The 26,311-nt window shown below is 44.6% G+C and overlaps 3 protein-coding genes across 3 annotated transcripts in view; all 3 read right to left on the bottom strand.

Moving 5' to 3' along the window:
- The window catches only part of LOC146342321 (vomeronasal type-2 receptor 26-like), a 30,098-nt gene extending 26,332 nt beyond the window's left edge, over positions 1-3,766 (bottom strand). Inside the window, exons 1-2 of the mRNA XM_084807796.1 lie at positions 3,601-3,766; positions 2,399-2,525 (exon numbers count right to left, since the gene is read on the bottom strand). The gene's annotated coding sequence lies outside the window, so the exon portion shown is untranslated. The remainder of the gene's footprint in view (positions 1-2,398; positions 2,526-3,600) is intronic.
- A 9,621-nt stretch (positions 3,767-13,387) lies between these two features.
- LOC146342320 (vomeronasal type-2 receptor 26-like) lies at positions 13,388-14,665 on the bottom strand. Its single transcript, XM_084808498.1, has 2 exons — positions 14,545-14,665; positions 13,388-14,286 (listed from the first exon to the last, which is right to left on the bottom strand). The coding sequence occupies exons 1-2, from the start codon at positions 14,621-14,623 to the stop codon at positions 13,388-13,390; spliced, it is 978 nt and encodes a 325-aa protein (XP_084664624.1). The 5' UTR covers positions 14,624-14,665.
- A 4,982-nt stretch (positions 14,666-19,647) lies between these two features.
- Positions 19,648-25,810, bottom strand: LOC146342319 (vomeronasal type-2 receptor 26-like). Its single transcript, XM_084808497.1, has 3 exons — positions 25,638-25,810; positions 22,688-22,979; positions 19,648-20,813 (listed from the first exon to the last, which is right to left on the bottom strand). The coding sequence occupies exons 1-3, from the start codon at positions 25,703-25,705 to the stop codon at positions 19,938-19,940; spliced, it is 1,236 nt and encodes a 411-aa protein (XP_084664623.1). The 5' UTR covers positions 25,706-25,810; the 3' UTR covers positions 19,648-19,937.
- Between the last annotated feature and the right edge of the window lie 501 nt (positions 25,811-26,311).

Genomic DNA, 26,311 nt, shown 5'->3' with positions numbered 1-26,311 from the left:
TGTGGCAAAGCAAGCCCAATATGAGGCATCTTCGGAGTCTTCGCAGGGCAGAGGTGGCCGAGGTGCTGCTGAAACTGGTGTAGGGATGTACGAATTAGGGATGGCGGAAAATTCTGCCACGGATTTCAGTGAGGCCGAATGAACTTGCATTCAGCCCCCCGAAATCCGTCACAGAATGGCCTGCCCCCTGCCCCCCTGCGGATTACCCCCAGGACAAGGCTTACCTGGGGCGGGTGTTCCGGACAGCGGCAGCTCCGGCGGCGGCTGGTCTTTCGACCGGCTGCTGCGGCCGCCATTTGCATCCTGGTCTTTGCCGTGATAGGCTACGTAAGTATTTATGTAACCTATCATGGCAAGCCAAGCAAAAAAAAAAAAAAACGGCATACGCAAATGGCAGCGGCTACAGTGGCCGCCATTTGCGTTCCCTATTTTTTGCCGTTTTAGCCTACGTAAATATTTACGTAAGCTATTACAGCGAAAAAAATGGAACGCAAATAACGCCCACTACAGTGGCTGCCATTTGCGTACACTGTTTTTTTTTTTTTTTGGCCCAGCTGTGATAGGCTACGTAAATACTTATGTAGCCTATCACAGCAGGCTGGCTGGATGCAAATGGTGGCCGCTACGGCGGCCGCCATTTGCGTCCGCAGCAGCCCGTCTGCGGCCGGAACTCCGGCTGCGGATGACCCTGGCCAGCTGCTCTGCAGAGCCACCGCAGAGCAGAGCCGGCCAGGCAGGATTCCAGGGGGGAGGACTGGATTGCCTCCCCCCCATTGAGGATTCCAGGGGGAGGGACGGAGGGCCTTCCCCCCCCCACGAATCAATTCCGTGAAAAGGTAAGTGATTTTCGTACATCCCTAGTATGAATTCCTTACCTGGTTCCGTTCCGGGGCGTCTGCAGTGGAGGGGAGGCGATCCGTCCCTCCCCCTGGAATCCTCCCTGGCCGGCTCTGCTCCATGGTGAGTCTGCAGAGCCACCGGCCAGGGCTGCCCGCAGCTGGACCCCCATCCGCTGCCAGGCTGCGGCCGCAAATGGTGGCTGCCATAGCGGCCGCCATTTGCATCCCTGCGATAGCCGTGATAGGTTATGTAAATATTTACGTAGTCTATCACGGCAAAGAGCAGGGACGCAAATGCGCCCACTACATCATTTGCATCCCTGCTGTTTTTGTGATAGGCTATGTAAATATATACGTAACGTATCATGGCTAATGCAGGGACGCAAATGGCATAGTGGCCGCTGTTTGTGTCCCTGATCTTTGCTGTGATAGGCTACATAAATACTTATGTCGCCTATGATGGCTAAAGTAGCGAGGGAAATGGCAGCCACAGACGGGGGCAGCCATTCGCAGCCGCAGACAAGGGCAGTGGACGGCCAACAAAAGGTAGTGTCCATCCTGGGGAAGCTTCTCAGGGTGGTGGTGGGGATTGCTTCGTTCCGCCATGGACTCCAAGAGGCTGGATTCTAAAGAATCCGGCCTCCCTGGAGTCCATGGCAGAATTCTCTAACATCCCTACACTGGTGGCCAAGCTGGCTACCATCCCTGCCTTGATAGTGTGTCCTGGGGTACGGCAGCAGAGTGTGGAGGGCAGTCACAAGGCTGGAGGTCACTGTTTGGGAAGGCTGGTGCAGGAAGCAGCAGTAGCGCTCTTGGAAAAGGAGCATCATCTCCCTCTATAGTGGAAGAGAGGAGCCCACTGATGGACGTCACGTCAGAGGTAGGGGTGGACAAAAGTCACTTACCTGTCCTCGAAGGACGTTCGCGGTGGGGGGGAGGCGCTTCGCTGCTCCCCCTGCGAAGTTCAGGCCAGGGGGGGAGGCTTCCCGCCTCGCCCGGCCACGAACGCGAAAGTTTAAAAAAAAAAAAAACGCCCCCTGATAGGCTACGTGACGATTCACGTAGCCTATCATGGCTAGATCTGCAAAGTCAGCCGTGATAGGCTACGTCAATCGTCACGTAGCCTATCACGGGTGACTTTAAAAAAAAAAAAAGCGCGTACGCTAATGGCGGCCCCCATAGGGAGCCGCCATTCCCGTTCCTTATTTGGTCGCTGTAGTCTACGTAAAGATTTATGTAGACTACGGCGACCAAATAAGGAACGGGAATGGCGGCTCCCTATGGGGGCCGCCATTATCCGTACACACTTTTTTTTTTTTTTTTAAGTCACCCGTGATAGGCTACGTGACGTGATAGGCTACGTGACGGAACCCGGCAAAGCCAGGTAAGCGGGGTTTCGTACACCCCTAATTGAAACTAGTTCATTCTGCATTTCCCTTGCCTACCAGACCATGGAGATTCATACATTTGTTTTTAGAGAAATGTGATAGTTCTTAAAATACACCTGAACTTTACACTTCTGGACTTTCTCCTAAGTAAAGCTAGAGTCATTCACTTACCTATCTGGATTGAAAACCTTCCTTTGGGGCACTCAATGCAATCATAGCAACACACTTGATTCCCCTGCTGGACAAACATGCTCTGTCCAGGGTGGCAGCTCTTGACGCAGGTGGACCTGGGCAGCATCTAGTGGTAATGACAAGGAAGGATGATTGGGAGGGAAATGAGCTCATTCTTTCTCAGTGCTCTAATTTTCAGCCAGATCTCTTTTTTATTAGAACATATTAAGATCTCAGAATAATTTCAGAACAGTTCCTTGGGGCATATCTGCTGTGGCTGCCTAATGTGACATTAGCAGCCACCCGCAAGAGGACTTTTTCCTTTGCCACCCCTCAGTTGTGGAACGACCTGCTGCTTGAAATGCGCCTGCTGACCTCTTTGACAGTCTTTAAGCAGGGATTAAGGACTCTATTATTCTGGCAGGCCTTCCCTTTTTAGAACTTTTGTTCCTTTTGCTGCTTCTTGTATACTGTTGTTAAGCTGTGTTGTTTCTATTGTTGGATTTTTTGTTAAACTGCTTTTAGTTCAAAGTTATTCTTCATTATATGTTGTTTGTGTTTTGTCTGTGTGCTTTTATGTAAATGGCTTTTAATCTTTGTATATTTGATTTTAATGTTTTAAGTTTTGTAAACTGCCCAGAGAGCTTCGGCTATGGGTCAGTGTAGAAAAGAATGAATGAATGAATGAATGAATGAATACTATCCCAAGGCATTAGTACATCAGAAGTAGGGGTGGATGAAAGTCCCTTACCTGTCGTGGAAGGACGTTCGCGGTGGGGGGGAGGCGCTTCGCTGGTCCCCCCGCGAAGTTCAGGCCGGGGGGGGAGGCTTCCCGCCTCGCCCCGGCCGAAATTCAGGCCGGGGGGGAGGCTTCCCGCCTCGCCCCGGCCGAAATTCAGGCCGGGGAGGAGGCTTTCCGCCTCGCCCGGCCGCGAACGCGAAAGTTTTTTTTTTAAAAAAAAAAACACCCCCTGATAGGCTACGTGACGATTCACGTAGCCTATCACAGCTAGATCTGCAAAGTCAGCCGTGATAGGCTACGTCAATCGTCTGTTCTTATCATTGCTACTTGGTCATTATACAGATTCCTCAGGAGGCAGACAAGATGACTTGGTATCCCCATACCACCAAGAACTTGCCACAATTTGTGATGATCCACACAGTCAAAGGCTTTAGAATAGGGGTGGACGAAAGTCACTTACCTTTTCTCGCAGCTTGTTCGCGGTGGGGGGGAGTGCTTCGCTGCTCCCCCCACGAAGTTCAGGCCGGGGGGGGAGGCTTCCCACCTCGCCCGGCCGAAATTCAGGCCGGGGAGGAGGCGCCTCTTCTCGCCCGGCCGCGAACGTGGAAGTCAATAGCATTGCCCTTATTTTCGCCGTAGTCTACGTAAACATTTACGTAGACTACAGCGACCAAATAAGGAACGGGAATGGCGGCTCCCTATGGGGGCCGCCATTATCCGTACACACTTTTTTTTTTTTTTTTAAGTCACCCGTGATAGGCTACGTGACGATTCACGTAGCCTATCACGGCTGACTTTGCAGATCTAGCCATGATAGGCTACGTGAATCGTCACGTAGCCTATCAGGGGACGTTTTTTTTTTTTCTTTGATTGCAATGGCGGGGGCGGCAGCCGGTCGAAAGACCGGCTGCCGCTCCTGCCCCGCTCGAACACCCGACGAACCGCCAGCCGGACCCACCGCTGGGAGGGACATTCAGGGAACGTAAGTCCCGTCCCGGGGGGGTGCGGGGTGCAGGGGGGTGCGGAGGATTTCTCCCCGAAACTTGTTCGGGGGGCCGAACACGTTGGTGCTCAGCCCCCCGAAGTTTCGGGGAGAAATTCTCCGCCATCCCTACTTTAGAATAGTCAATAAAACAGAAAGATATGTTTTTCTGAAACTTCCTGGTTTTCTCCATTATCTAGTGGATATTGGCAATTTGGTCTCTAGTTCCTCTGCCTTTTTGAAACCCAGCTTGTATATCTGGCAGTTCTCGTTCTATGAATTGCTGGAGTTTACCTTGCAAGACCTTGAGCATTACCTTACTGGCATGTGAAATAAGTGCCTCTGTTCCATAGTTTGAACATTCTTTAGTGTTTCCCTTCTTTGGTATGGGGATATAAGTTGATTTTTTCCAATCAAGCAGATAATTTTACCAGATAGATAGACAGAGAGAGGGAGAGAGACAGACAGAGACAGAGAGACAGAGACAGAGACAGAGACAGAGAGGTATAGGGATAGGGATAGGGATAGGGATAGGGATAGATGTAGAGAGAGAGAGGGAGAGAGGGGGAGAGAGAGAGAGAGAGAGAGAAAGAGAGCGGGAGCGAGAGAGAGAGAGGTATAGGGGGAGAGAGAGAGAGAAATATAGATAGAGACAGAAACAGAGACAGAGACAGAGACAGAGAGGTATAGGTATAGGTAAAGGTATAGGTATAGATGGAGAGAGAGAGAGAAAGAGAGAGGGAGAGAGAGAGAGTGGGAGAGAGAGAGAGAGAGAGGTGTAGGGAGAGAGAGAAAGAGAGAAGGAGAGAGAGAGAGAGAGAAGTATAGAGATAGAGATAGAGATAGAGATAGAGATAGAGATAGAGACAGAGACAGAGACAGAGACAGAGATAGAGAGGTATAGGTATAGGTATAGGTATAGGTATAGGTATAGGTATAGATGGAGAGAGAGAGAGAGAAAGGGAAAGAGAGAGGGAGGGAGAGAGAGAGAAAGAGAGCGGGAGAGAGAGAGAGAGGTATAGGGAGAGAGAGAGAGAGAGAGAGAGAGAGAGAGAGAGAAGTAGAGATAGAGATAGAGATAGAGATAGAGATAGAGATAGAGACAGAGATAGAGACAGAGATAGAGACAGAGAGAGAGAGAGAGAGAGAGAGACAGAGACAGAGACAGAGACAGAGACAGAGACAGAGAGAGAGAGAGAGAGATACTGTATATATATAGAGAGATAGGTATTTTGTTGTTTATTCGGTCAGTTGCTTCCGACTCTTCGTGACTTCATGGACCAGCCCACTCCAGAGCTTCCTGTCAGTCGTCGCCACCCCCAGCTCCCCCAAGGTTGAGTCCGTCACCTCCAGAATATCATCCATCCATCTTGCCCTTGGTCGGCCCCTCTTCCTTTTGCCTTCCACTTTCCCGAGCATCAGCATCTTCTCCAGGGTGTTCTGTCTTCTCATTATGTGGCCAAAGTACTTCAGTTTTGCCTTTAATATCCTTCCCTCAAGTGAGCAGTCTGGCTTGATTTCCTGGAGTATGGACTGGTTGGATCTTCTTACAGTCCAAGGCACTCTCAGAATTTTCCTCCAGCACCACAGTTCAAAAGCATCTATCTTCCTTCGCTCAGCCTTCGTGATGGTCCAGCTCTTGCAGCCATAGGTCACTAGGGGGAATACCACTGCTTGAACTATGCGGACCTTTGTTGTCAGTGTGATGTCTTTGCTCTTCACTATTTTATCAAGATTTGTCATTGCTCTCCTCCCAAGAAGGAAACGTCTTCTGATTTCCTGGCTGCAGTCAGCATCTGCAGTAATCTTTGCGCCTAGGAATACAAAGTCTGTCACTGCCTCCACATTTTCTCCCTCTATTTGCCAGTTCTCAATCAAGCTGGTTGCCATAATCTTGGTTTTTTTGAGGTTGCACTGCAACCCAGCTTTAGCACTTTCTTCTTTCACCTTCGTCATGAGGTTCCTCAGCTCCTCCTCGCTTTCAGCCATCAAAGTGGCATCATCTGTATATCGGAGATTGTTAATGTTTCTTCCAGTGATTTTTAACTCCAGCCTTGGTTTCATCAAGCCCAGCATGTTGCATGATGTGTTCTGTGTACAGATTGAATAGGTAGGGTGAGAGTATACAACCCTGCCATACTCCTTTCCCAATCTTAAACCAGTCTGTTGTTCCGTGGTCTGTTCTTACCATTGCTACTTGGTTGTTATACAGATTCCTCAGGAGGCAGACAAGATGACTTGGTATCCCCATACCACCAAGAACTTGCCACAATTTGTGATGATCCACACAGTCAAAGGCTTTAGAATAGTCAATAAAACAGAAAGAGATGTTTTTCTGAAACTCCCTGGCTTTCTCCATTATCCAGCAGATAGTGGCAATTTGGTCTCTCGTTCCTCTGCCTTTTCTATACCCAGCTTGTACATCTGGCAATTCTCGTTCCATGAATTGCTGGAGTCTACCTTGCAAGATCTTGAGTGTTACCTTACTGGCATGTGAAATAACTGCCACTGTTCCATAATTTGAACATTCTTTGGTGATTCCCTTTTTTGGTATAGGGATATAAGTTGATCATTTCCAATCTGTTGGCCATTCTTGTGTTTTCCAAATTTGCTGGCATATGGCATGCATCACCTTGACAGCATCATCTTGCAAGATTTTAAACAGTTCAGCTGGGATACCGTCATCTCCTGCTGTCTTGTTATTAGCAATGCTTCTTAAGGCCCATTCAACCTCACTCTTCAGGATGTCTGGCTCTAGCTCACTGACCACACTGTCAAATCTATCCCCGATATTATTATCCTTCCTATGCAGATCTTCCGTATATTCTTGCCACCTTTTCTTGCTCTCTTTTGCTTCTGTTAGGTCCTTGCCATCTTTGTTTTTGATCATACCCATTTTTGCCTGGAATTTGCCTCCAATGTTTCTAATTTTCTGGAAGAGGTCTCTTGTCCTTCCTATTCTATTATCTTCTTCCACTTCAGCGCATTGCTTGTTTAAAAATAATTCTTTATCTCTTCTGGCTAACCTCTGGAATTTTGCATTTAATTGGGCATATCTCCCCCTATCATTGTTGCCTTTTGCTTTCCTTCTTTCTTGGTCTGCTTCCAGTGTCTTAGCAGACAGCCATCTTGCCTTCTTGGTTTTCTTTTTCTTTGGGACGTTTTTTGTTGCCACCTCCTGAACAATGTTGCAAACTTCTGTCCATAGTTCTTCCGGGACCCTATCTACTAAATCTAGTCCCTTCAATCTATTCTTCACCTCCACTGCATATTCATGAGGAATATTCGTGAGCTCATATCTAACTGATCTGCAGGTCTTCCCTATTCTCTTTAGTCTGATTCTAAATTGTGCAATAAGAAGTTTGTGATCTGAACTACAATCAGCTCCAGGTCTTGTTTTACCAACTGCGTAGATGTCCGCCACCTTTGGCTACAAAGGATGTAGTCAATCTGATTTCGGTGTCGACCGTTAGGTGAAGTCCATGTATAAAATCTCTTAGGCTGTTGGAAGAGAGTGTTTGTTATGCACAGTGAGTTGTCTTGGCAAAATTCTATCAGCCTATGTCCTGCTTCATTTTGTTCTCCCAGACCATGCTTGCCTGTAATTCCAGGTGTCGTTTGACTACCACCTTAGCATTCCAGTCTCCTATAATGTAAATAACATCTTTTTTTGGCGTACTATCCAGTAGGTGCTGCAGATCCTCATAGATCCTCATAGATTCTGCTTTTTCAGCATCTGTGGTTGGGCGTATATTTGGATCACTGTGATGTTAAATGGCTTACCCTGAATTCGAATTGAGATCATTCTGTCATTTTTTGGATTGTATCCAAGCACTGCTTTAGCCACTTTATTATTAATTATGAAGGCTACTCCATTTCTTCTGTGGTCTTCTTGTCCACAGTAGTAGATCTGGTGGTCATTTGATGTGAAGTGGCCCATTCCAGTCCATTTCAGTTCACTGACACCCAAAATGTCTATATTTAATCTTGACATCTCCCCAATAAACACATCCAACTTGCCCTGGCTCATAGATCTTACATTCCAGGTTCCTATGGTGAACTGATATTTAGAACATCGGATTCGTCGTTCACCACCAGCACCATCGGCTGCTAGCCGTCCTTTCGGCTTTGAGCTAGCTGCATCATCACATCTGGAGCTAGTTGAACTTATCCTCAGTTCCTCCCCAGTAGCATTTTGACCATCTTCCGACCTGGGAGTCCCATCTTCCGATGGTATACCGACATATCTCTGGTTGTACTGATCCATTTTGTTTTCATGGCAAGAATACTGGGGTGGGTTGCCGTTTCCTTCCCTAGGGATCATATTTAGTCTGACCTCTCTGCCATGACCTTCCCGTCTTGGGTGTCCCTTCATGGTTTAGCTCATGATGTCATTGAGGTGCTCAAGCTCCAGCACCACGACAAGGTAACGATCTCCTTTGCTGAAGAGATAGGTATAGATATAGGTATAGTAGGTATAGGTATAGATAGATATAGATAGATATAGATATACTGTAGATATAGATATAGATATAGATATAGATATAGATATAGATATAGATATCTATATGGTGGCACGGGGGGAGGTGTAGTACCCCAGGGGTGGGGTGGGTCCATGGGGTAAAAATGGCACCAGGACCTCGCAAACTTGTTCTATAGTGTTCTAAACAGTTAAACAAGTTAAACAATGTTAAGAGGAATGGTAGAGACCACCTAGCATGTGAACGTATTGACATATGAATCACTGCATTTTTCACATGGTTAGCGGTGTTAGTCTGTTGCAGGAAAAAAAAGCTTTACGTAGACTACGGCGAAAATAAGGGCAACGCAAATAGCGTTCCCTTATTTTCGCCGTAGTCTACTTAAATCTTTATGTAGACTAGACGTGCCAAACTAAGGAACGCAAATGGCGGTGCCTCATGGGCGCCGCCATTTGCGTACGCGCTTTTTTTTTTTAAAGTCACCCGTGATAGGCTACGTGACGATTTACGTAGCCTATCATGGCTGACCTTGGAAACCTAGCCGTGATAGGCTACGTAAATCGTTACATAGCCTATCACGGGTGTGGTTTTGTTTTGTTTTACTTTACCTTTTTTTCGCGGCCAGGGAGACGGGGCGCTCCTCCCTGGCCTGAATTTCGGCGGCGAGGGATGGAGCGCCTCCCCCCCTGGCCTGAATTTCGGCTGGGCCAGGCGGGGTGCCTCCCCCCCTCACCTGAACTTCGGGGGGAGAACCGAAGCGCCTTCCCCCCACCGCGAAGCAAGCTGCGGGACCAGGTAAGTCCCTTTCGTCCATCCCTAGAAGAGGCCAAGATCTCTGCCAAACAATAAGCAGACACAAATCTGACATCAGAAGTGGTTATATTAAAAACAAAACAAAAAAAACATGCAAGAACAGTTCAGCCTTCCAGGACACTCTTTTCCTGACCTTAAATTGGCCCTTGTGGAGAAAAGATACTTCAAAGGGAGATTAGAATAAGAGATTGCTGTTTTATATTCCACCAAGAGACTTGAATGAAATATTTTATCAACATACTATACACGTTCATTGACTTAGAACAGAGGAGGACCCACTGAATGATTCAGTCCTGCTTACTTATGAGTAGAAAATGCTAGTGGAGGTGGAGAAAGTACATACCCTACTAATGGTGATGTGTGTGTGTGTGTGCAATCGCGTGCGCACATGTGCGCATGTGCACGCACACACACATCCAATCCCCAGCCCCACCTCCCATGCTGAATGCAGTCGTCAGGGCTAAAATGTTCCACTCCAGTTTAAGGTGCCATGAGACATACCTAGTGAAGTGGAGCATAGTAAATCAAATCTTATGCCATAATACATCTTTAATGTGCCACAAGACTCTTCATTATAGTTTCCATGAAAGAGAACAATTGGCTAGGTTGGCAGTGGCTGATGGGAGTTGTAGGTCAAAACATCTGGAGAGCCCCAGGTCATGGAAGGCAGTTCAAGGGGACTGTTCAGAGGGGACGGAGTCCATTTCATCTAATTGTTACCAACACCACAAAAGAGAGCACATTGAAGTGAGTGGAAACTAAATATCTTTGTTGTTCACTCATTTGAGGAAGTGGACAAATAATTAGTGTCAATGGCAGCACTAAGCAACATCATTAAGGAGCTGAGATAGGTAATGGGCCCTTCTGATTAGGAATGGCGGAGAATTTCTCCTCGAAACTTCGGGGGGCCGAGCGCCAACGTGTTCGGCCCCCCGAACAAGTTTCGGGGAGAAATCCTCCGAACCCCCCCGCACCCCGCACCCCCCCCCGGGACGGGACTTACCTTCACCGAATGTCCCTCCCGGTACGAAAGTCACTTACTTTTTCGCCGGTGTGATTTGCAGGTGTGGGGAGGTGCGCCGTCCTTCTCCCTGGAATCCTCCCTGGCCAGCTCCACTTCGTGGCGGCTCCACAGAGCCTCTGGCCAGGGCTGTCTGCAGCCGGAGTTCTGGCCACAACTAGGCTGCTGCGAATGCAAATGGCAGCCACCGTAGCGGCCGCCATTTGCGTCCGGACAGGCTACCATGATAGGCTATGTAAGTATTTATGTAGCCTATCATGGCAAAGAGCAGGGATGCAAACAGCAGCCGCTATGCCGTTTGCGCTGCCGCTCTTTCCGTGACAGGCTACGTAAGTATTTACATAGCCTATCATGGTAAAGGCAGCCACGCAAATGGCGTAGTGGCCACCATTTGCGTGGCTGCCTTTACCGTGACAGGCTACGTAAGTACGTAAGTAAGTAAGTATCACAGAAAGAGCAGCGGCACAAATGGCATAGAGGCTGCCATTTGCACCCCTGCTCTTTGCCGTGATAGGCTACGTAAATACTTACGTAGCCTATCACGGCAGCCTGGCAGGACGCAAATGGCGGCTGCTATGGCAGCCGCCATTTGCATCCACAGCAGCCAGCCGAGAGATCAGCTGCCACCGTCAGAGCCACTGCTGGAGCTGCTGCCACCGGAACATCCACCCCAGGTAAGCTTCATCCCAGGGGGGATTCTGCGGGGGGACATTCTGCCACAGGTTTCGGGGGGCCGAATGCCAGTGCATTTGGCCTCACTGAAATCCATGGCGGAATTCTCTGCCATCCCTACATATTATTGATAAGAAAAGGAAAGCTTTCCAAATATGGCAGAAAGACATCAACTGTACCGCTAAGAAAAAAATCTATGCCAGTGCAAAGACTGAGGTCCAAAGAAGAACTAGAGAACTTAAGAACACCTGGTGGATAAAGAAAGCTCAAGAAATCCAGCATTTTGCAGATGCCTATGACGCACGGTACTTTTTTAATGCCACATAGGCCATCTACAGACCAACAAACCATGGTACAAATCCCTTATGCTCAATAGATGGTGTCAAACTTCTAAAGGACAAAGAGTCTATTGCACTGCATTGGAAAGAGCATTACCACAACCTCCTTAACCATAACTCTATTGTGGCTGATGGGGTTTTCTTGCAAATCCCACAAAAACAAACCAGAGATGAGCTTGCAGTATCCCCTAGTTTGGAGGAAGTCAGTAAAGCCATTAACCAAATGGAAGATAATAAAGCTAGTGGAGCCAATAGGATCCCTGTTGAAGTCTTTAAAGTAGGTGGGCCTGAAGCTACACAACAGCTTCACAAGCTCATCAAAAAAATCTGGATGAAGGAGGAGATCCCAGCAGACTTCAGGGATGCCATAATTATTACTCTCTTTAAAAAGGGTGACAGAACAGATTTTGGAAACTATTGAGGCATCTCCCTTCTTGCGACGGCAGGCAAAATCCTGGCAAGGATCCTCACAAACCACCTTCTACCTATCTCAGAAGACATCCTCCCTGAATCCCAAAATGGATTCCGCCCTTCCAGGGGGACAGTGGATATGATCTTCACCACATGACAGCTCCAAGAAAAATGCAGGGAGCAAAACCAACCCCTTTACATGGCGTTTATTGATCTGACTAAGGCCTTTGACACTGTAAATCGTACTGCTCTCTGGACCATCCTTCTGAAAACTGGATGCCCTAATAAATTTGTGAACATCTTGTGGCTCCTCCATGACAACATGATGGCAACAATCTTGGATAACAATAGCTCTCAAAGTGATCCATTCAAAGTGGGATCAGGCGTTAAACAGGGATGCGTCATTGCTCCAACCTTTTTTGTTATTTTTATTGCTATGGTTCTACACCTTGTTGAAGGGAAACTTCCCACTGGTGTAGAAATCATATATCGAACAGATGGAAAACTTTTTAATCTCAGTAGGCTGAAAGCAAAAAGTAAGGTAATTACAACCTCTGTCACAGAACTTCAATATGCTGATGATAACGTAATCTGCGCACAATCAGAGGAAAATCTCCAAACTATCCTAAACATCTTCGCAGAAGTATATGAAAAGCTTGGCTTCTAGCTTAACATCAAAAAAACCAAAGTGCTTTACCAGCAAGCACAAACCAATCCCTCTGTAGTGCTCTCACAGCAGAGCGGAGCCAGCCAGGGAGGATTCCGGGGGAAGGAATGGATCACCTCCCCTCCCCCTGCAGACCCCCAGGCGGACTGGTGAGTGGGATTCGTACACCCCTATCCCCAGGTAGGGAAATGTCCTATCTCAGCTATCTTGGATCTTTTATCTAGACATTTAATGAGGCTGAAATTGAGGCCTATGATTTCTGAAACATATGCTCCACCACTGACGCTTTGCCTTCAATAGATGAACTTAAAACCTTTAAGAAGATTCCAGAGGAACTTGGTGATTGGTTTGGACAACATGCAGATGTGTTTTTCAATCCAGAGACTGGCATCATCTCTGGTCACCCTGACAGTGAGCCTTTGAAGAAATATAGGTCAACATGATGGATGATACTAAAGACATGAATCATGGATATCACCAAAATAGAAGCTGAAAAGTCAGGAAGGGGAAAAAAGAAAAAAGGAGTTGTCTAGACATATCCCCTTGTTTCCTCACAATGATATCATCCAGTTTGTTGATGATTTATGGGGCACAACTTGCTGTGCATGCAGGTGTGTGTGTGTGTGTGTGTGTGTGCAGGCAGGGGGATTTCCAGCCTTAGTTTAGATACATGAAGATGAGAAATGGAGGGGGGGTCTTCTCAAGAGTGAAATGAGACAATTCAATTTTTTCTATCTGATCTCTCTCTCTCTCTCTCTCTCTCTCCTCCCTCCCTCTCTCTCCCTCTCTCTCTCTCTCCCCCTCTGTCACTGGATGATGTCAGTTCCTGATGATACTGTCACTACCCACACCAAAGTGGTGGCTATTTTTTCCTTACTAATTGCTCTCTTTTGTTCAGTTCAGGCCGGAATAGAATAATGTAGCATTTAGGGAGAAAGATACAACCCAATAACCCAGAACCAGAGGCCAGGATGGAGAAGATCTCTACAGCCACCATGAATTTCCCCTTCGTGCTCAGGTAGGTTGGAACAAAAGACACCCAGACACTGCAGAACACCAACATGCTGAAAGTGATCAGCTTGGCTTCATTGAAAGTATCAGGCAACTTCCTGGCAAAGAAAGCAACAGTGAAGCTGATGGTGGCCAAAACCCCCATGTAGCCCAGGACAATGTAGAATGCAAGGGATGAGCCTTCATTGCATTGAACTATGCTTGTCTCAACCTGGGAGTGCATGTCAAACTCTGGGAAGGGGGGAGAAGTTGCCAGCCACACAGCACAGATGCCAGCTTGAATAAGAGAAGACAGAATGATAACTGATACTGTAAGTCTCTTCCCAACCCATTTCCTCATTTTGTTTCCAGGCTTTGTGGCCATGAAGGCCAGAACCACAGTGATGGTCTTTGCCAACACACAAGCAACAGCGGTGGAGAAGATGATGCCAAACACTGTTTGCCTCAGCAGGCAGGTCACCTTCCCAGGCCACCCAATGAATAAGAAGGAGCAGAGAAAGCAGAGCAGCAAAGAGGAGAGCAGGGCACACGTGATGCTCCAGTTGTTGGCTTTGACGATGGGGGTGTTCCAATGCAGACTGAAGCTCCCAATCACAGCAACTGTGATCACAGAGAGGAGAAGAGCTAAGGATGCCAGAGCAATTCCCAAGGGCTCCCCATAGGATAGGTAGCTTATTTCCTTGGTAATACATTGGTCCTGGTTCTTGTTTGGATATTGATCTTGTGGGCACTTCTCACATTGGTCTGCATCTGAAAATAATAAGCACAGGCCTCATATTTCCAGAGTTCACAAATCCCCCCTCTATTTAGCACAACTCTTTTAATTGGAATTCATACAAAAAATCCTTTCTTCAGCTTCATTGAAATTAGTTTGGTCAGCATTTTCTTTGCCCACAAACTAAACACATCCATACATCTGTGTTTAGAGAAATGTGATAGATATTAAAATTGACCTGAACTTCACACTTCTGGACTTTTGTCTAAGTAAAGCTAGAATCTTTCACTTACCCATCTGGATTGAAAACATCCCTTGGTGGCACTCAAAGCAATCATAGCAACACACTTGCTTCCCCTGCTGGATGGACATGCTCTGTCCGGGGTGGCAGCTCTTGACACAGGTCGAACTGGGCAGCATCTGTTGGTAAACACAAGGAAGGATGTTTGGGAAGGAAATGAGCTCATTCTTTTTCACTGCTCCAACTTTCAGCCAGATCTCTTTTTAATTAGAACATATTAAGATCTCAGGACAAGATCAGAACAGCATCTTGGGGCATATTCCAAGGCATTAGTACATCAGAAGGGCCCATTGCCCATCTCAACCCACTAATGATGTTGTTTCTTGATTCCATTGACACTCATTATTTGTCCAGTTCCTCAAATGGGTGAACAGCAAAGATATTCCTTCCCATTCACTTCATTGCACTCTCTTTCGTGGTGGTATTAACAGTTAGAGTGAATGGACTCTGTCAAATGGCAAAAGGTTTTGCCATTTGCACAAATTTTGGAGCAATTTGTGCAAAGTGCATCCAAATTTGCCAAATTATGGGTGAATTTCTGGAAATTACACAAATTACCTCCAAGGTTGCATAATCTGTATGAATTCATCTGTAACTTGCACAAGTTTGTCCATGATTTGCACAAATTGCAGAACCTTCCCCAAATGAGCAGAAATGTTCCTGGACTTTGGGGAAAAGCCGCAGCTCAGATCACAGACACAAATCAAACCATATACACCCTTGAGCAAAAAACAATGGATTATCCAGCGACACACATCCCTAGTATGTGGATAGAAGACGATGACTGTTCCTACCTGATTAAATTTCTGATTCCAAATAATGATGCTTCCATTAATGCTAAACCCTTTCCCTGCAGGAGCCTGGGGTTCCATGCTTCCAACACGTATTCTCTGGAAGGATTCATTGCTGAAAGTTACCAAGTTGATGAGATCGTATCCCCCTGCCAGATCCCTATTATCATCAAAAAATATTTCTTCGCCAGCACTATTGTTAAAATGGACGTTTCGGAGGAACCAGTGAAGCTAAAAGAAAAGGTTTTTTGTTTTGCTTTTAGGAACCATTCCAAATACTGAGAAACTTGTTGGTGTTATCTCAAAGCAAAGCATTTAGATTTTCAGTGCCTATTACCCTCTGTATCATTGCTGTCAGAATTTATTTTAGGAGGGTGTTTCACTGTGGACAAGATCAGAAGTACTAAAAAAAACATAGATCCTCATTGAGATGAATCCTACAAACCTCACATTCATTGAGATCTTTCCTGTAGCAGGTTACCCAAGATGTGGGAGTGTCCACATCCTTGCCCTTTCATGTCTTTTTATGTTTTTATCCCCAAACCCAAGTTTGGTTATGTTGCCCATTTCAAACATTGATTGGTTCCTATGTCACTTATGTCCCTGCTTGTCGTCAGCTGTCAGTACCCCCTCTGTCATGTCAATTGTCCATCTCCCGATCTCCAAATGACTGTTGTCATCTGCATTGGTTATATCACCGACTTCCTCATTATTTGTTATATTTGACCAAGCAGACCCTTTCTCTCTACACTTTTGTAACTTTCCAAACCACTCTACACATGTCCTAACCAAAGCCGCACTATTGTGATGTTAATGCAGGGCTTTATTAGTCAGTCTTTATTCCCTCTGACCTATGACCATGCCAACTCCACGCCATGAACTGAGCTCACAAGCAAAATACCTGTACGTGTAGCATAAGTATGTTCACAGGGTTTGCTTGTTTGTGATATACCTTTGGATTCCTTTCCTGAGTTCCTCTTTTGTCACTTTCCAAACCACTCTACACATATCCTAAGCAAAGCTGCACTACTGCGATGTTAATACAGGCCTTTATTGGCAGGCCTTTGCTCCCTCTGATTAATTACTGTGACGACAACTCCTTGCCACCATCCCACAAGCAAAACACACATATGTATGCGCAGGTATAGCGTTTGTTCAGTTTTTTGTTTTGTTTTTTACATAACTTCAGTTTCCTACATTACCACCAAAAAATGGGTTTCCGAGAGTTTGTACTTTCCAAAGATTTTAAAATGTCACATAACATTAAGATCCCTAAGGTTGACTGTACTTCCCTTTCCTCTCCATTGTGACAAGGAGTTTCCTTACACTGAGTAAGGCCATTGTCCTGTCTAGCCAGGAACTGTCACCCGAGTCTGCAAACTGATCTACAGGAAGTTGGGCAGAGAATTACACTTAGCTGTGCTTTCTGAGACTTTTTAATTTGAATGGACAAGTGACCTCCACCATAAGAAGCATGTGATGTGCTCTCTGTTTCTTGTTACCCATTTTGCATGTCAGAGCTCAACCCAAAGATATACGAAGAAATGATTTTTTTAAAAAGTTCTTCTGAACATTTTCTGTTTCTTCCTCCATGCCCAGGGATCCATTACAGCCTGCTCATGTTGGGGATCATAGATACTTCTCAAGCACCTCTCTCCATATAAATTGAGACCTGCATATTAGCTGGCCAGAAGTGAGGACCATCAAATCCAGCTCCCTGCCAAACTCTGTCCCTCTTTCATGAAGAAGAATCTTGTGATGAAGAGTCTTGTGGCACCTTAAAGATTTATTATGACATAAGATGAGAAAAACGTCTATTTCTGCTTCATTGACTACGCTAAAGCCTTTGATTGTGTGGATCACAACAAAATGTGGCAAATTCTGAAAGTGATGGGAGTACCAGACCACCTTTCCTGTCTCCTGAGAAACCTGTACCAGGGTTAAGAAGCAACAATAAGAACCAGACATGGAACAACCGAGTGGTTCAAAACTGGGAAAGGAGTACGACAAGGCTGCATATTGTCACCCTGCTTATTTAACTTATATGCAGAGTACATCATGAGAAATGCTGGGTTGGATGAATCACAGGTTGGAAATAAGATTGCCGGGAGAATTATCAACAACCTCCGATATGCAGACGATACCACCCTAATGGCAGAAAGCAAAGAGGATCTAAAGAGCCTCTTGTTGAGGGTGAAAGAGGAGAGTGCAAAAGCTGGTTTGAAACTCAACATTAAAAAACTAAGATCATGGCATCTGGACCCATCACTTCCTGGCATATAGAAGGGGAAGAAATGGAAGCAGTGACAGATTTTACTTTCTTGGGCTCCAAGATCACCACAGACGGTGACTGTAGCCATGAAATTAAAAGACGCTTGCTCCTGGGGAGGAAAGCTATGGCACACCTAGACAGCATAGTAAGAAGCAGAGACATCACCTTGCCAACAAAGGTCCGTCTAATCAAAGCTATGGTTTTCCCAGTAGTAATGTATGGCTGTGAGAGCTGGACTATAAGGAAGGCTGAGCGCCAAAGAATTGATGCTTTCGAACTGTGGTGCTGGAGAAGACTCTTACGAGTCCCCTGGACTGCAAGGAGGTCCAATCAGTCCATCCTAAAGGAAATCAACCCTGAGTGCTCATTGGAAGGACAGATCCTGAAGCTGAAGCTCCAATATTTTGGCCACCTAATGCCAAGAGAAAACTCTCTGGAAAGGACCCTGATGCTGGGAAAGACTGAAGGCAAAAGGAGAAGGGGACGACAGAGGATGAGATGGCTAGATAGCATCACCGATGCAATGAATATGAACTTGAGCACACTCCGGGAGAGAGCGCAGGACAGGAAGGCCTGGCATGCTATGGTCCATGGGGTCACGAAGAGTTGGACATGACTGAACGACTGAACAACAACAAGATTTGATGAACTAAGCTCCACTTCATCAGATCTGTCTCGTAGCATCTTAAACCACGGTGAAACACATATTAGCTTTGAGGACTGAATCCAGCATGGGAGGTGAGGCTTGGGGACTGGATGTGCACACACACACACAGACACACACATCACCATTAGTGGGGTATGTTGTTTCTCCACTTCCACTAGCATTTTCTACTCATGCATAAGCATTATGGAATCAGTTAGCGAGTTCTCCCTGATGGAAGTCAGTGAATATGTTTAGCATGTTGAAAAAATCGTTATGCTGATTCAAGCCTCTTGATTAAATACAAATCAACCATGACCATGCCAACTTCGTGCCATGAACTCACAAGCAAAATACCTGTACACGTAGCATACGTGTGTTCACAGGGTTTGTTTGTTTTTTTATATACCTTTTGATTCCTTTCTTGAGTTCCTATTTTATGACTTTGCAGACTGCTCTACACATATCCTAAGCAAAGCTGCACTATTGTGATTTTAATGGAGGCCCTTATTAGCCCGCCTTGGCTCCCTCTGACTAATGACTATGACGTTGTTGTTACATATAACTTCAGTTTCCTACATTGCCACCAAAAATGGATTTCCAAGAGTTTGTACTTCCCAAAGATTTTAAAAATGCATTTTCAAGGTGAGAAGGAAGATGTCACGTAATATTAATATCTGTAAGGTTGACTGTGCTTTCGTTTCCTCTCTATTGAGACAAGGATTTGGCTTTCACTGAGCAAGGCCATTGCCCTGTCTAGCCCAGAACTCTCACCCGGGTCTGCAAACTGCTCTACAGGAAGCTGGGTAGAGAATCACATATTACTGAGACCCTTTTTAATTTGAACAGAAAAGTGACCTCCACCAAGAGAGTCATATGATGTGTGATCTGCCTCTCATTACCTATTTTCCATGTCGGAGCTCAACCCTCAGATATACAAAGCAGTGATTTAAAAAAGTGCTTCTGAACATTTTCTGAGTGTTTCTTCCTCCATGCCCAGGGATCCATTACAGCCTGCTCATGTTGGAGATCATAGATACTTCTCAAGCACCCCTCTCCTTATAAATTGAGACCTGCATATTAGCTGGCCAGAAGTGAGGACCATCAAATCCAGCTCCCTGCCAAACTCTGTCCCTCTTTCATGAAGAAGAGTCTTGTGAAGAAGAGCCCTGTGGCACCTTAAACATTTATTATGAGATAAGATTTGATGGACTAAGCTTTACTTCACCAGAACTGTTTCATAGCACCTTAAACTGGCATGGAAACCCTACTAGCCCTGAGGACTGCATCCAGCATGGAAAGTGAGGCTGGGGGACTGGATGTGCATGCGTGCGCACAGACACAAACACACGCACTAAAAGGGTCAAATGACTTCAGAATCACTTCTCTCGGTGCCATTTTTGTTTTATTTTTAAATTTCTATTTTTAGGTCCAGTGGCAGGCTAAGCAAGAGGCAGCTGGGTCGGCCTATGACCCACAGGCTTCAGTGCAGACTACACCTGGTATCGATCAAATACAGACAAACATACCAATCAAGAACCACCTGTGAGAACATTATTATTTACATTCAAAAATAAGGATGACTTGATCTTCTCTGTTATGCTGTGCATTCATTTTTTTTTTACTTTGCTGTTGTTGTTGTTTGCATACTTCCCCTATGATACTTTATAATATTTTTATTACTTTACTCCTGGAGCTACAACTACCTGCCATGGCTGAAGTTTATAGAGGTTCCATGCTCCTCCATCCCCAAATGCTTTGTATTTGACTCTGAATGAATCCATGGCTTGGAGAGCATGTGCTACAGCATAGACAGCATTGTAGATATTGTAGCTCTGGCCAGACATCTCCATTTCAAACACAGACCTAGGGAGGCTCCCCAGCTTCTCCTCCCCAGTGCAGTTTCCCTTGTTCGGGATAAAGAGGTTATACATAGGGAAGGAACAGAGAAATGTACTCAACCAGAATTGTTGGATGAAATAATAAGTAGACTGGAAAGGACTGATCATCTCAACAAAGTCTTGAAATCCTGGCACCACATTTGTATGCAGTCTGAATGACAAGGTGCCATTGAAGGATAGTGTGGGAAGTTTTCTTAAAGATATTAAAGCAGTGAAATCCCATTCAGCTGTTGTTATCCACACCCTCTCTACAGGGTCCATATAAACAATTTCTTTAGAATATAAAACCATTTGTAGAGCCTCCAGAGACTGGCTGTCTCCGTACACAAGAAGCACATTGATGTCACTCATGGAAAGTGTCAACTGAATTGATCCCAATTTCTCTTGTGCACTTTGTGAAAATGCTGTCACTAGCGGGATCACTTGTGTCCAGGCAATGCAAATGCTATTGTGCAAGAGCCTTGGTTTCAGGGTCCGAAGGAAGGTTTCTCCATTGTCGTCATCTGAAACAAGGAGGCCAATCCAGTTCCATCCAAAATGCTTTAGTAGCTGAACAATCCCGACATACTGAGGATCATCATTTGGGACCAGCCCGTAGAGAGAACGGAACTGAGTTTTGTCCCTCAGCGCTGGGTCAAATGAGCCATAGCTGAGCTAGTAAGAAAAATAAGTTATTTTAAGGACTGAGAAAACTATTTCATGGTCTCCATCCAAACACCTACCAAAGTTTAACTTTTGATCTCATTCAATATTATCTTTAAATACATTTTGGTCTCTAACTGTCCAATCTTTTCTTGGAAAACTCACCTGCTATTATCAATAGGTCAGAAGTAAATTTTGAGCAACATGTTGAAGGAACTATAATTCTCAAGGTTCACAGACCTGTCATGCAGCAACCACAGGTTGGAATATGTGGGTTCATCTTGCAGCAATCAGCATAGGTACATAATGGCAGTGACACCATGTGATTTCTCCCCTATTTTTCTTGAAGTTATATTTTTAATGACTCCTCGTATCCACTTATATTTCCCTTAAATATTTACTTCTAATATTTTATCACTTTTATTAATTTCTCTCATTTCTTAAATCTACCTTTACTTGATTTTTATCAATGAAAATTGCTTCCCACTATCACTCCCCCATCCCCGGCTCCTTGTAGATAACCTTGAAGACTTCAGGCACCACAGTGTACTCTGGTTTTCTTTGCAATGTAACAGATGCGGTGTGAAAAGAAATAGAATGCAAAGTTTGACCCTGAATACAAGCCTGAATTGTAAACATCCTGAATGTACCCTTTATCCCAAAACATTTAAGTGTCCGTTGAGAACATCATGAAATGTGAAAAGGTTAACTTTTAACCATTCCATGTCATGTGCATATGAAGTATTCTAGCCCAGGTCAAGAAGGGGAGGTGTGAATGGGGAATGAATGGTTTTATTGCAGGAGGGCCAGATGAGGATGCTCTGGTATGTGCTGAAGATTGCCAAAGTATCAGTTACAGAAGATGGAAATGGGCCAATAAAAGAGGAAGATGGCACGTTATGACCACAGAAACAACTTTGAGAAATGTTGGGGAGTCAGAAGGAGGTGCCAGTCTGTCTTCAACAAATGTCAATCCTGGAAATTGGGAACATGATGTATTATCAACAAAGAACATAGTGAACCCCTCTTTGATCTCATGAGCCCCAATGAGGGAAAAGGGTATAAAACCCCTGAAACTGCCATTGTTCAGGAGGGGTGTGGTTGCATCCGGATCATTTGTATGTGCACATACCAACAGTACCCTCGATCCACAGGACACATATTAACTGCTCTGGCCAAGTACTTGATAGCATTGTGGTGAGTATGTGTTGGGTAAAATTCAGGGAAAGGATTTTACTGTCCAGGGCTTAGATAAGGTGCAGTTATCTTTGTTCTGTCATACTTAACTGTTTGGGTTTGGGCTATAAGACAGCAGGATTAGGCTTGGGCCTGGCTGACACTGTATCGCCATTGCCTCAGTGGGCCATTTGCGGTGTGGACCAATCTGGAGCTGAGCAACAAACAGGGGCTAACTGTATATTTAGTAATTTAATGCACCACATTTGGTTAACTAAGTTTCTACGTAAGAGGCGTGCAACCTCTTAAGCCTCAGAGAAGGGTCCAACTTCTTGAGGATTGTTAGTTTGGGGCTCTTATCTAAGAGGTGTGCAACCTCTTGAGATTCAGAGGGCCTGAAACTCTTAGAGATTTCTTTGTAATTAAGTCTGTACCTGAGATGGGTGTAACCTCTTCAGCCTCAGAGAGTGTGCAACTCTCTGGGGAGGTTCTACTTTTCCTTATTTCGTTTATTTCAATAAATCTCCTTTTCTTTCACCTACATTGGTTGTGTGCTTGTTCTTCTCCACCTCATAAGATCCCAAACCTCTCAGCCTGATCACCTGAGTAGTCCTGGGTAAATTGAAATCCATATTTCACAGCAGTGCAGTTGAAACTGAGCAAAGATGTTTACCCTTATTGATTTTGATGTGTTAATTTTGAACACATACCTGTGGGTGCTTGTATATATTCAGGATGTTGGCCATCTGCATGGAGTTTGGGGAGGTGAGCCCTCCAACGACAGCCATTAGTTTCCTTTCCCTGGAACATTTGTAATTGATGTGATTCCCTTGGGCCTGGAAGAGGAAATCCAGAGTGGCCCAAGAGCTTCGCCTTGAATTAAAAGCATTGTCATAAATCATGGATCCTAGCGTGGCGTTGGGTAACAATTCAGCATTCTTGTTAACTTCATGAATTGCAAAGATGAAGGCTAGGACATACTGGTAGTTCTTGGGGACCATGCTGCAATGAGATTGTCATGCAGTATTAAATCAAGTATGGTACAGCTTGCATTATGATTTGTCCACCTAATAAATAGGAAGTTACCATCAGCACTATAGAATCCTTATTACTCATACTAATGACATATGGATTGTCTCAAAAGACAACATGTTTGTAAGTTCAAGCCAAAGAGATCTAATGCTGAGCAGGGTCTAGGAGACAATGTGATACAAGTGAACAGCAATCTTCTGACACACCAAGACACCTGATTACTACCAATTTCAATTTCAAAATATTTCATATTTTCTGAGTCTCGCATCAAAACAAAGTGGGAGCCTCTAGCTGCTGCCATCTTATTTTCCAACAGATGTCTTAGGTATATTACTCATACCACCCATGGCAGTCATTTTAAGTCTGTGTCCAAGGCAGTTCCTCAGTTTTCCAAATATGCCCACGGACTCCAGTGGGTTCCATCCTGTGGTCTATATTATTCAGTGTTGATGTGGGAAAGCCAAAACCAACCCCGCTTCAGCTTTGAAGCTCACTAAACCTGCAACCCCATACCCACCAACATCAGTATAAGCCCCACTGAACATAGTAAGATTTACCCAAGAGGAAACATTTGTAGGAATACCCTGTAAGTGTTCTTAAGGTATCTCTTTTCCTGATATGGTTTCCTGGTTTGTGATGTAAGTTGTCATGCCATCCTAAGCTTTCCAGATTTAGCATATGATACATATAAAAACATGAGCCATAGTTTCAGCATTTCTAGGGTACCTTTCAATGCAGACCATCTCAGTCCTCCAACCCCCCACATTCTTCATGTCCAATCAGTGAATGTGGGAAACCATCTACTTTCACTGTTTTTGCTCTCTCACTTTCTCACCAGTCTCTGTCTTGTGCATGTCCCCTTTACTTCCATCTCTTTCCTTCACACCCATTTTATTCTCTCTCACCACCTTCATGCCTATCTTTCCTTTACCTGCCCCTCCCAACCCAGGTGCATGCTGTTGTTGCATACAGGAGGCAAGCAGAAGAAAAGATGATCACCATTGATTCCTGTAGGTAGCCACACACTTTATCCCAGAAGAAATCCCTGAGGTTTTATCAGATTGTACAGAGGGTAAACACTGAATGGAGGCAAGCGTCCAAATCTGAATCTGTGCTACATGATAAATGTTAGAACCTGTTGAATGACGGAGGCCTTTTCAAAGCTCAGAGCTTCATTCAGAAAAAAAAGCTGGGATGCTTAGAAGGGATTACAAAGGTAGGCCGTGATAGGGGTTGCAGGATTTAGAGATGTGCAGTACAGTCCTATGCATGTCTAATTTGCTGTCAATTAAAAGGATTAGGAGTAAGAGACTTTTATTGTGCAATGGCACTGCCACATTCAGGGAATTATATGGGGTACTCAGATGATAACATCTTCGACTTGTAACCCTCCTATCTTTTATCATCACTTCTTCCATTTTGTTATTTTTTTTCCAATCAAAACAAACAAACATTAAGAAGTGAAACACAGAAGAGCTGCACAATGCCTTTTGATTGGTTAAAATATCAAGAAGCACCTAATGCAGAACATGGAAACATCAATCAATTTGAAGCCTGAGAATTATAAATCATAGTGTGTTGGGGGATGCCTCTCTCTTTTTCTTTTATAAATTTCCTTTGTCTCAGATGAATTTACATATTAATAAAAAAACTATGTGGAAGACTTTGATCTTGTTTCAGTGTTCTGCATCTCTTGGTGTTGAGCTTTCTTTTTATACCGTGCCAAACTTTTCAGGAAATTCAGGATATTTCTTTCTTTCTTTCTTTTTATTACTTTTGTATAACACCAAATAGCCAAAGATCTCTGGGCAGTTCACAACAGCTTAAACCATAAAATACAACATAAGGTGCACTATAGAAGTTTAAACTTTTAAATCTACTGCATAAACTAGCAATAAAAACCAAAACAAAACTTATCAGCAATACAAAGATGTAAAATACAGTAAAAAGATGTTTAAAAGATATTGAAAGATTAAAATGCCAGGGAAAATAACAAGGTCTTCCCTGGTACCAGAATGAATACAACATACTGTAGTTCCCAGGAGGGCCTCTCTGGGAAGCTCTTTCCACAACTAGTGTGCCACAACAGAAAACATCCTCATCTTAGTAATGATCCAACTTACTTCCTTTGGCAGTGGCTCTGGAGATAATAGACATTTCTATGTCTGGAATGATCAGGACTATTTAAAATAAGGTTTTATCAAAAAAAATCAATGGCTCCATAATACCTAAGTCTCTCTCTTTCAATCGATATATATACAAAATTTCAGAAAAACAATATTTCACCTGCAGAACAAAAAAGTAACATTTTTGAGCACCACCAAATTACACTTCCAGCCAAAAATGAGCACTTAAGGATTCTTAGAACAAGGTTGACTATCCCAAAAGGAAGAACCAGATCTAACGACCTGCTGATGGCTCTATTCTGAGTAAAGCAGTATAACATTAGCCCGAATGTACACCATCAAGGGTTAGAAAAGAATGGAACAGTAAACAAAAAGACAAGCTCATAGTTAACTGTAGTGATTTATATTATGAAACTAAGAATGATCACTGTGCCCAGTACTAAACTTTTGATAAGAGGAAGACAGAGGGAAAGGGGTGGGGGAGAGAGAGAGGACTACTTACTAAGCATTTAGTGCAGAAAGATCTGGGTATACCGTAAACTCCGGTGGAATGATGTTCGCAAGTGTCATGGATATGAAATCACCAATGATAATCTCATCCAAAGGACTATATGAATTTGTTTGAACTCTGATCCTCTGGCCATATCTGAAGGAGTTTGAACACCTGCTGAAAGAATAATGCTGCAAAACCAGACAGAGTGCTAAGAAATCTTGGGTCACGGCCGAGATGGACGACTTCATAGTAACTAATTGCTACACTGACTGCTAACAGTATCAATCTTGGAAGAAGCTACAGAAAAGCTTTGATTGACAAATCTGTGCCTGCCTCAAATAAGAGTCCCAGATTGGAATGGGTGGGAAATTCAGCAGGGGTCCTTATAGACCGATATCACAGTAAAGGTGTGTTCTTGTTTTTGATTTTGCACATGGAGACCTCTGATTCCCCATGGGGCTGCCAAAATCAGCAGTACTGATCACAGTAATTTTAATAACTGACGGACAGATCGTCTGTTTTGCCAAAGTCCTGAAGGCTCAACCAATGTTATTCATTTCCCACTATAAGGTGTGCAACATCCATCTTGGGACAGTACAATTATATGCAAAACTATATTGGGACGATATAGTTCATCACTGGACGATACATCTCTTGGGAGATTTGGTCTCATTTTCTGAACA

Source organism: Heloderma suspectum, chromosome 6, assembly GCF_057233095.1.
Source record: "Heloderma suspectum isolate Gila_16-S chromosome 6, 16-S_ref, whole genome shotgun sequence".
Lineage (NCBI taxonomy): Eukaryota > Metazoa > Chordata > Lepidosauria > Squamata > Helodermatidae > Heloderma > Heloderma suspectum.
This window is presented reverse-complemented; position numbering and strand designations above follow the sequence as displayed.